General features: G+C 39.3%; 1 protein-coding gene across 1 annotated transcript in view; it reads right to left on the bottom strand.

Moving 5' to 3' along the window:
• The window catches only part of FHL5 (four and a half LIM domains 5), a 28,276-nt gene extending 18,082 nt beyond the window's left edge, over positions 1-10,194 (bottom strand). Inside the window, exon 1 of the mRNA XM_009649052.2 lies at positions 10,099-10,194. Coding sequence (XP_009647347.2) covers positions 10,099-10,194 — 96 coding nt within the window. The remainder of the gene's footprint in view (positions 1-10,098) is intronic.
• Positions 10,195-10,647: the final 453 nt, after the last annotated feature.

Genomic DNA, 10,647 nt, shown 5'->3' with positions numbered 1-10,647 from the left:
GCAGTTTGAGGGAGGTGACCCTTCCTCTCTACTCAGCATTGATGAGACACATCTGGAGTGCTGGGTCCAGTTCTGGGCTCCCCAGTACAAGAGAGATATGGAGCTACTGAAAAGAGTCCAGTAAAGGGCCACAAAGGTGACTAAGGAACTAGAGCATCTCTCCTTTGAGGAAAAGCTGGGAGAGCTGGGACTGTTCAGCCTGGAGGAGAGAAGGCTCAGAGAGGTTCTCATCAATGTATACAAATACCTGAAGGGAGGGAATGAAGAAGAGGGAGCCATGCTCTTCTCAGTTGTGCCCACTGACAGGAGAAAATGCGATCGGCACAAACTGAAATAAAAGGGATTCCATTCAAACAGAAGAAAAAAAACCTTTCACTGTGGGAGTGCTTGAACACTGGCACAGGTTGCCCAGAGAAGCTGTGTAGTCTCCATCCTTGGAGATATTCAAAACCTGACTGGACATAGCCCTGGGCAATCTGCTTTAGGTGATCCTGCTTAAGCTAAGGATTGCACTAGATGACCTCCAGAGGTCCCTTCCAAACTCAACCATTCTGTGATTCTGTGATTCTGTGATGGACCACAGAAAGGTTTATCACCACTGAATGATAAAAGAGGGAGGGTGAAAGAGTCCACAAAACCTCAGTATTCCCTCATGGGCATTTGAGCAGGAGTGGGGTCATTCCCAGAACAACAAAACAGGTCTCCTGCAGATGATTTATTGCAAGCCCCCACTTAAGCTAGACATAAGCTTAGTCTAAACATGTGAGAAAATGCTATTCTTTTAAGCTGTAATATTTACATGCTTGAAGATGAATGCATGATTTAGACCTTTGCTGCCTACATCCCTGGAGCACAGATTTTGAAAGAAATTTCAAAGATAATAAAAAAAGAAGGATTTAAAAAAATATAGAAGCAATTAGGTTGTCCATTGCAATTAATTTCAATGTTTCCTGATTTTTCAAATCTGGTAAGCATAGTCTCTAAATCCTCCTCAGTTGAAAAACATTCAGTAAAATTGCACAGCCTTGGTTGCAGAGGAAAGAGCAAAGTAAACCAGTGATTCTAGATAATTTCTGTCAAAGAAAAAAACAGTTTCAGTAGATTCAGCATTTCCACAGGGGAAAATCACTTCCAACATTCTCAACTCCCAACCATGTGTGAAATTAAGAGAGACACACACTATTTTCTGTGTCGTCACTGAGTGTGAAACACGATCAACATGTCCTTTGTTGACCAGCCTGCTACTTAGATGTGAATACTGCCCGAAGGTGGGCCTTTTTTGATGCAAAGGAGTTAGTGGCTTCTCTGCAATATCTGGTTTACCACAGTAAAGAAGATTTTGTTATTTTTGTTGTTGCAGGCTGGTGCAAGTCAAAACTCCTTTTCCTTGCTGATAATTTTAAATTTTAAGCTGGTGTTAACTGTTACAGACCAGGCTACAGAAGAGATATGAAGGTCTGGGTGCCTTCAACAATCTTGGCTATTCCCATGACTTGGTTGAGAAGGGAATGTAGACAGTGCTCCGCTCCACTGCCCAGCCACTGCCCTGGACACAACAACGAGGAATAAAGGAGTGTTTGGGGCACCGACATCTACACTAAATATAGTCCTTGCCAGAACTCAGGAAGGAAAGCAGATCTAAAGATTATTTTGCAAAGACTGTGCAAAGGAAAATTACTATAACTGTACATTTTTCAGCAGGCAAAACCATCCTAAGGAAGACGCAAGAAACCCTACAACGGATGGCTAGGCAACAACCTGCTCATGAGGAAAGTTTCCTAATCCCTTTTAGAGGATTAAATTCATGCTCTAAAACTTGAGCATTTATAAGCTTCCAAAACGAATCTAAATTAAAAATAAGTTATTGCATCAGGGTATTTTTGGAAGAAAAAATAGTATTGCAATTAGCTTGACCCAAAATGCTCTAACACTTTAATTTTTAAAATTTGTATGTATTTCAATAGAAAGTATTTGTGAATAAAGAAAACCCACTTCATGGAAAATGTCAGTTTGTTTTAGAATAGTAGGATTCAAAAAAGTGAAATTTGACAGAAGACTATTGGTCTAAAAATGTATCATAAATTCACACCAAAAATTTTTTTGTAGTAAAAGCTTAAAATTTATTTCTTTATATAAAGTTAAAAATTTCATTTGAAGAAGCAATTTTATAGCTGACTGCTTCATTCTAGGAAAAAAAGTTGTGAATCTGAGTTAGAATGATCTCATTTTGAGAGAAGAAATTTGGTAGCAAAAGGACATTTATCTTGGGTTGCAGTTTCTTCAACTAAAATAGTGGGAAAGTAGGGAATAAAAAATTGTACTTGCATGGAAACATTAATATATTTTCCTTCTACCAACCTACAACCCAGCAACTATTAAATGTCTTTGAAAGAGAAAAAGAAACATCAAATATTTGTGGCTGAACTGGTCAGGATGAGACTTGATTGCTGAGGTCACAGCTGATCTCTGGCAACGAATACAAAGTCTTCCCCCCACCCTTTCTGCCTGGCTTTTCCAGTCCCCTCTCCTGCCTCCACCCTCACCTAAAATCCCCTAATCATGGACAATACTTTTAAAAGTGCTTAAATAAAAAGAAAATTAAAGTTAGAAATGAAGACATGTGCTGAAGTCCTGACCCGAGACTTTTACCAGTGAGTTCATCCCCAGTGTGCAAATTCGAGCAGCACTTCTGAGCGATCCCTGCTACAACAGCGTCTGCCCACCTGGCTCCCGATTCCCCTCCACACTGCGCGCCGAAGTCAAGTTGCCGGCAGAGCTGAGCAGAAGTCCACCCAGGAAAGAGCATCACCTTAGCTATATACTGACACCACCGGGCAGGAGCACATATACCTGAAAACGAAACGAGCTTGCCCTTGGGACTGAAAGATTTCCTGGGGAGAACAACAACGATAGGAAATGATGCCTGAGATACAGCGGGGAGCGAAGCGCTCGCAAGCTGTGAAACAGAATCACAGAATGGCAAGGGTTGGAAGGGACCTCTGGAGATCATCCAGTCCAACTCCCCTGCTAAAGCAGGTTCACCCAGAACAGGTTGCACAGGACATTATCCAGGCGGGTTTTGAATATCTCTGGAGAAACAAAAAGGCCTTGCTGCTAACAAGAGGTAACAGAACTTCAATAAGCAATGCTGGTGCTGACTGCAGTCTTTAAGATCTTCATAATAAAACAGGCCATGTCCTGTCTTCACAGATGCATCAACTGCAGAGACTGGATTTCGCCCACCCTTACATTTTATTTCAGGAAGGCAGATGAAGAGTACTGGGTCTTGTGAGAGCGGGTACATCACATGAATTAAAATCCTTTAAAAAAAAACAACCTACAACTGACTATGCAGTACAACATTTTCTAGCTGGTTTCTTTAAAAGTCTGCGACCTACTTCAGAACTGCTTTAAGAAATAAAATGAGCAAGAAGAAAAAGATGAGCAGCAGCAGCAGCAATGTTAGCAGCAAGCTAAAATTGGAAAAGATTTTCATTACCCTATTTAAAAAAAAAAGGCTTCCTTCCCCCCAAACCAAACATAAAACCCCCGAGCGTCTGCAGCAGCGGCACAGCCTCTTCCTTTTCTCTCCCAGCTGCACTCTGCCAACCTGACCTAGTTTTCTGAGGAAAAAAAATAAACTGAGCTGCAGGACTTTTGTAATAAAAATATGACACCTTATCAAAATGAACCAAATCTAAAGATTTCTAATCTTAGCCCTGTTAAAAGATTGTCATGAGCTAGGTGGCATTACAGCTTAGGAAAAGCAAAGGCTGCTGCGAGAAGTACTGGTATGTAAGAGCCCTACTTCAATTATCACTGCTCCCGGGTATTTAGATTTTTAGGTCTGATGAATGGCCAGTTTTGCTGCTTGCAGAGCTCTACCAGTTTTAGCTGCCACCGTCTTACCAAAGTTTTCACTGAGAACAGAGATGACTGGGTTCTGCAGACAAGCCCTGGACTGCTTATTGCACCCACAGGAATCATAGGTTGTGAAGCCACTGCTCTGTACAGTCTAAAAAACGCTGGCAACTGCAAATGTAGCATTTATACACTCTCTTCATGTTATGTGTGAGCTGTTCAGGGTGACCATTGCTGTGGAAGTCTCCTCTTTGTGGAGAGCAACTCCATGATGTACCTCCATGGACCTTCCCAAGGGAAAGCGGGCTTCAGGATGGGCAGTCCTAAGGAGCAGGAGAAGGAATGGCAGAAACGTTGAGTAGAGCCAATAACAGCCTGATCTCAAAGCAAGGACTACCTAAACACTCTGGATTTTTACTGACAATTAACGCAGTAGGCAGTTACAAGACCAACAGAAATGAGGCTCTGAAATTGCAATCTCTTCGGAATACAGGCATCCAATAATAACACAGCCTTATTACAATACATATGCATGTATTGCATCTGCTGCGTGGACAGAACATGAAAGGTCTAAAGAACACCTGAAAGACATGATACTCTTTGTATTCTACTGTTTTTACAGCAATGAACTGGTTATACAAGGTAACTGAGACAGTGGGTGAGAAAGGTTTCCAGAAAAGCACACAACAACCAACCAGCATGAAAATACCCTGTGGGTGTCTTTAAGCAGACTGACTTAACTTCCTCCTGCTCCCCCCTAAGCATTACATGAATGCCTGCTTTTATCTCTTAGAACGGGACCCCAGGAACACTTGCATATGTACTTAAATTACTGTAGCTGAGTAATCTCACTCAATTAATGGATATCAAATCAGGTGATTTAATATCTTCTCAATTAGGTTTTTAACTCTGCATGTTAGGGTTGGTGCCCTCGTATCTACTAGGGAGTGCTAGGCACTATTCACTTACCAAGTCACAACATCTGCACCAAGGTTGCAGTAACAAACAAGTACAATTTGGCTGTGTGTGCACCTCCCTAAAGATGTGAAATTGTAGCAGGGTGACTTTTTATTCCCTGCCCTGTATTTGTTTTAAACGTGCTGTAAAGATGGGAAACCTAATTAGTTTAACTATGCAGGTGCATCAAGGGCAGGCTGCTGGTCTTTGGGCTGGGGGGAAAAGAAAGATAAAATATTCAGATATACACATTCTTTTACAACGTTGAAAACCAGCACATTTCATTCCAACACAGCAAAAGGATATATGACTCACAATGTAAAAACTCAGTTCTAGAAGAGAGCTGACAACAGGACTTTTGAAGACAGTGAACCCCATTAGGAATGGGGCTGATGGACAACGGGCATGAAGTGGAAGCCTTCAGTGCCTTGTTCATCCTCTACCAGGGAGGAAAAACAACAGTGTTACTAGGACTGAGTACAGAAAAAAAAGTTGGTTTTATTTTTAGGGGGTTTTTTGTTTGCTTGGGGTTTGTTTTTTTCTTTTCTTTAAATATGTGGCTTTGTTCATCACCCATTTACCAGAAAAATAAGTTAAATGAAGACCTCTTGAGTCTTGAGCAGTTGAGTAGGTAATGTCCTGTCAAAGGATATATCATGGCATCGACTCTGTTCTAACTTCAGTCCTCATGTTCTTGAGCAGTTGAGTAGGTAATGTCCTGTCAAACAAGATAGGATATATCATGGCATCGACTCTGTTCTAAATTCAGTCCTCATGCGCTGTAAGCAGCAACATCGACCGGTCCTTGGAGAGACTCAGCCCTGAGTTCTCTTATGTTACCTGTTCTGTCCACTTAGGAGATAAGGTCTGCGGAATAATTATGTGACTGGGTGTCCTAACATTTCCCTTAAGCCTTAAAATCTCTGTGCCAGACATTAAACATATTTCTTTCTATTTTAACATAGTCTATCTTCCTAAAAGTGGCTATGATTTAAAATTAGACCCTGCAATGAGTAGACCATGGTATTCTGTCTTTCTTTATTATGATGTGAGATAACTGACCCTTCAGTTACTGCCCTGCTGGGATTTTTGTAATGTCCTGGCATGTGAAAAGGTCCTTTTTTTGGTTTTGGCACTACGACTTTCAGAGTGGATTTCTTTGTATGATTATAAATACACACTATCTAAAAGCTGATTCCAGTGTAGGATTGCCCTATTTTGACTGAAGGAAAATTAAGGCTAAAGTTTATTTGAACACCCAAGACAGTCAGCATTTGATTCAGAGGTAAAAACCACCAGTAAAGTCTTAGATTTCTGGAAGAGATTTGGTAAGAACGAAGAAATTTCTTTCCATCATTTAGGAACATTTTAAGAACAGGCTGTTTAACTCAAAGATATTGTGGAACAATGATTCCACTGAAACTGCTGAAGTCTATTCAACTGATGACATGAAGCCTGACATGTAGCAATAGCAGAGCAACCATCTTGGCAAACCTAGAATGGAATTGACTGTTTTCAACATGAGATGATGCTCAGAGTCCATCACTGACCACCTGTGGGGGATAAGGTTGGTCTGAGGAGGAGGAGTGGTAAGCAGCAGCAGAAACTGCATTAAGGAACAAATACAGTTCAAGTCCTTTTTGCTAATTTCTGTTAAATTTGGTAAATGTTTTCTGTAAAAGGTCTAAGCAAGTGATTGAACAAATTAAGAATTTTGCTACTGTGTTAAAAAAAATGTTTTGAGCTTTTAATTTGAAATGTTTCTTGATGATCTCCAATTTTCAAGCACCAAACTAAATAGAGATTGACAATTAGAAGATCAACATGAAACAGTTTTTCCTCTATTATTTTCCTTTTTTTTCATGCAGATAGAATCCCATACTCGCAGAACTCTAATTATGCCACAATTTGGCATGTTATAATACATAAATTAATCATGATGTGGCTGAATTTGAAACTCGAAGAGCCCACTTGAAGAAGGCTGGGCTCCTGATAAATAGATTTACAGCCTAATACCATTCTGCGCTTCTGGTAAATAGAATTATAACCTAATACTCTGAAGTATTTTACAGCCTTCCTTTGAAAGGTTTCAAAATGCTTTTCTAACAACAATAATAAAGTAATCCTAAAACACAGTTGAGAGATTCTTATCTACAGAGAAGGTTAATACTTGTCAAGGTGAAGTAATTGACTTGCTTAAGGTCAGAGAGCAAACCTGGAGGAGTAGGAAGAAGCCAGTCGCTATGCCTTTGCCATTCAATGGGTCTGCTCATCAAGCTGTATCCATGGCACTGGCCCAGGACAGTTAAAAACACTGTATGAAGGTTGCCGGGTGGTCAACCTCCAGTACTAGAGGTAGAAAGCACTTCTAAAATTAGCTGACACAAGAAAATGTTCTAGTTGTGAACTTTGCAATTGTCCTTAATTACTCTGAGGTTATGACTAATATTCTTACGCAAAATGTTCTGGGTGGAATTTTTCCAGTTTTGTGTCAAACCTCTTAGGGCTACAGCGGTTGAGAGAGTTCCTAATTATGAAGGATTTTCCAGTCTATATGGATTGTTTCCAGGCAGTTTTGAATAGCACGGGTTTGAACTTATTTTTTCCTCCCTGTAACAAACCTGCTTTCCAGGTGGGGAATGGATGCACAGAAGAACTTGTTGGAGGTCACTCTGGACTGAATTCTGGTCTCCTGCATGAGTGCTCTGTCAACAGCTACACCATGCTCTGTCACCAGGTCATTCTCTCTTATCAATTCTGCTATCTATGCACAAAGACACATTATAGGAAAAAGAATATTTTTCTGAGTTATAAAGCTTCCAAGTGTGAGGCCAGCAAAGAACTAGGGCAGCCTGTTCAGGTCCAGTATCCATAATATGCTGAGATGTGCAAGAGTTTACTGGTCCTTATATAGGGACCTAGAAAAATTCAAACTCAAAGGCAATCACGTCTGAGAAGAAAAGTAACCTACTAGCATGAATGAAGAGAACTCTTAGCCTAAGAAAGGGAAACAAGAAGGGATGATAGCTGAATTATAGAATTATAGAATTGTTCGGGTTGGAAAAGACCAACCGTTAACCTAACCCTGCCATCCCACTGCTAAATAATCTACAATATCAGAGAAGAATGGGGATATTCACAAAAGCTAACCTAAGCCTACTGAGGCTAATGAGCAAGACATTTTTTATAGTTAAAAGATAAATTCCTCTCCAGGGTGATTACCAGCAGAAACTTAAATTAGCCGTCATTATAGAGGTAAACAAGGGAGATCAGTTAGCCTTTGTAACAGCCTTGGCCTTTACTGTATCTCTGCTATAGAATTTTATTAACTTATTTTTAATACACCAGTTCAGTGGTTTTGGAGTAATGTTTGCATATTTCTACAAAACCAGAATTATTTCATCCCTCTTACATCTTACAGGAAAATACAAATGTACCAAACAAGGAGTTTGCAGCCTCCTTTCTCACTGGAGCTCTGTGCCCTGTTCCCAGAAGAATGAATTCCACTGCAGGAGCACAAGTAGAGCACCAGCAGCGTTTTGCCGTGCCAACTTCCAAACTTGGGGCTCTAGAGATTTTGATAGAACAGTTGAACTGAAAATCATTAATTTTATGAGCATCCTAGAATTAGTCGTAGGACATCATCTTACCCTTAACTGGCAGGGAAGTGTGCAGGAAAACTCAGGACAGTTTTATTCCCCAGGTGGTCTAAAAGCCTCAACAGAGCTTTTTTAGTCGATAGGAGTGTTGCTCGTTAGAACAGGGTGCGAATTTCACCCTCTGATTTTGCACTTAACATTTGGAAGCACGCTGGTTAAGATTTTCACATTCCTTTCTGTCTGTCCATAGTTAGGCAATACTAAAAGTTTTTAACTTTTTTTGAGAAATAAAACTCAGATACGGAAAAAAAATGAAGAAAACTGGGCTTATTGGTATATCGTGCACAGAACATATGTCTCACCAAGTCAACCAAAAATATACACTTTGTAAACTGTGACTGCCTGCAAATAACCTGGAGATACCATAGGTCACAACTGATCAGAATCGCTTTCAAGCAGCTTTTGATTTTGTTTTGCTCTAATCTCACAAGAAGGTTAGTGTGTCATCTTATATTTCTACCAATTACACAAGTTTGAATCAAAGTGACTTTTGTGACACTGCAATAAAATTACACGGCAAGACCATCAGCAATCTCTGATAACATTGATATATTAAATCCATTACAGCCTGTTTGCTAAAATACTCTGGAAATGTCGACTTATCACACAGACGGAAGAAAAATATGGGTGAAAATACTGACCACAGACAAAAAAAGGCATCTGAAACTTGTTTTGTAAATGAAAGAGATTTTGTCTCCAGCTCCAGATATAAAACCACATCTTTTGAAAACAGGGACAGTGAAAGAAATGTATTGATTTTCAAACATATATATTATTGAAATGGAAATTGTATTTGATAGTTTTGTCCAAAATGAACTGTAACCTCATTATCAAAAAGACTGCCATTATGAAATCAGGTAGCAGTACAATTAATATGCATAGACTTTAATTTCATGAATATTTTCACTGTTACCCATATTTATTTTTTAATTTTGCAAGATAGGCACACATTTCCAGTAAGAAGTGGTGTATCCTTTCAATACTACTCTTTTTTTTTTTACGATCCTAAAAATGTGATAGCTAAAAGATAAAAGAAAGTATCTTGTGGAGGGAGAATTTGGAGGTGATACAAGATTTTTATAACAAGTCAAAATATTACTATAAACACCAGCTCGGAAACTGATTTTTACTTCAAAAAAAAAGCAAGAACAAACCATGTTAGGCATTAAAATTAGTTATGCTTGAAACAAGTGACTTACCTTATCAGAAAAGTCAAGATCTAGAAAGTTTTCTTGCAATGGCAAATAGCTATGAAGGCTTGTTAAGAGATAAAAATGGTGATTCAAATGTCACAAGAAACAGCGCACGCTTTTACTGTTGGCTTCATCTTTGGAGTAAACAAGATTAACCCTCATCGCGTAACAAAGGAAACCCCAAACAATCTTCCCGTAAATAAATGAGTGAGACAATTAATACAACGAAAACAATTGTATCCAAAATGTGCTATTGTGTGATATTTCTTTTGGTAGAGAAAATAATTTGATGTATGTGTAGAATTCTGCATCTAATTTAATTAGCAGCTCTGTGTGTGAAGGAAAGAGTCCTGCTCAAAATGTTAAATAGGTACCTTGTATACTACCCCACTTAACCATTATCAAATAAAGGAAAAATGGAAAAGAGCCTCGATACTCACATTTGGTTTTAAGCTGCTTCTCTTGGTAACTTGTGCAGCAAAATAAAGGAAGGAATAATTACACGTCTTCAGAGAAACAAGCATTCATCAAGTCCAAAAGAAACAGAACACTTTGCCAGAGCTATTTGAGGGTCCCATCAGAATTTGGCTGGATGGAGGAAGGCTGAGGGTCAGTTTGTTTCCCTTAGACCTCATGACATGCAAATAGCTGGCTGCCTCACCACGGAATCAAATCATTCTTTGACATATTGTGTTTACAAACTGCAGATACATACCATGTAGGAGGGTCTTAAAGGAACATATTTCAGAGAGCTGTCGAAAGGAAAAAGGCACTTCTGTTAAAAAAGTAAAGAATCAAACACACACACCCCCCAACGCCCCAAACTGTTTAGTACAAGGAAAAAAGAAAAACAAAAAAAGACAAAAAGAAAAAAAAATCCAAGAAAAAACACAGATGGATCATAATTCATTCCCAGATACACTTTGGTCCATGCATAATGAATCCAAAAGACCTCCTGTGGGCTTGCAAATCAGAAA

Source organism: Egretta garzetta, unplaced genomic scaffold (genome assembly GCF_000687185.1).
Source record: "Egretta garzetta isolate BGI_Z169 unplaced genomic scaffold, ASM68718v1 scaffold231, whole genome shotgun sequence".
Taxonomy (NCBI): Eukaryota; Metazoa; Chordata; class Aves; order Pelecaniformes; family Ardeidae; genus Egretta; species Egretta garzetta.
This window is presented reverse-complemented; position numbering and strand designations above follow the sequence as displayed.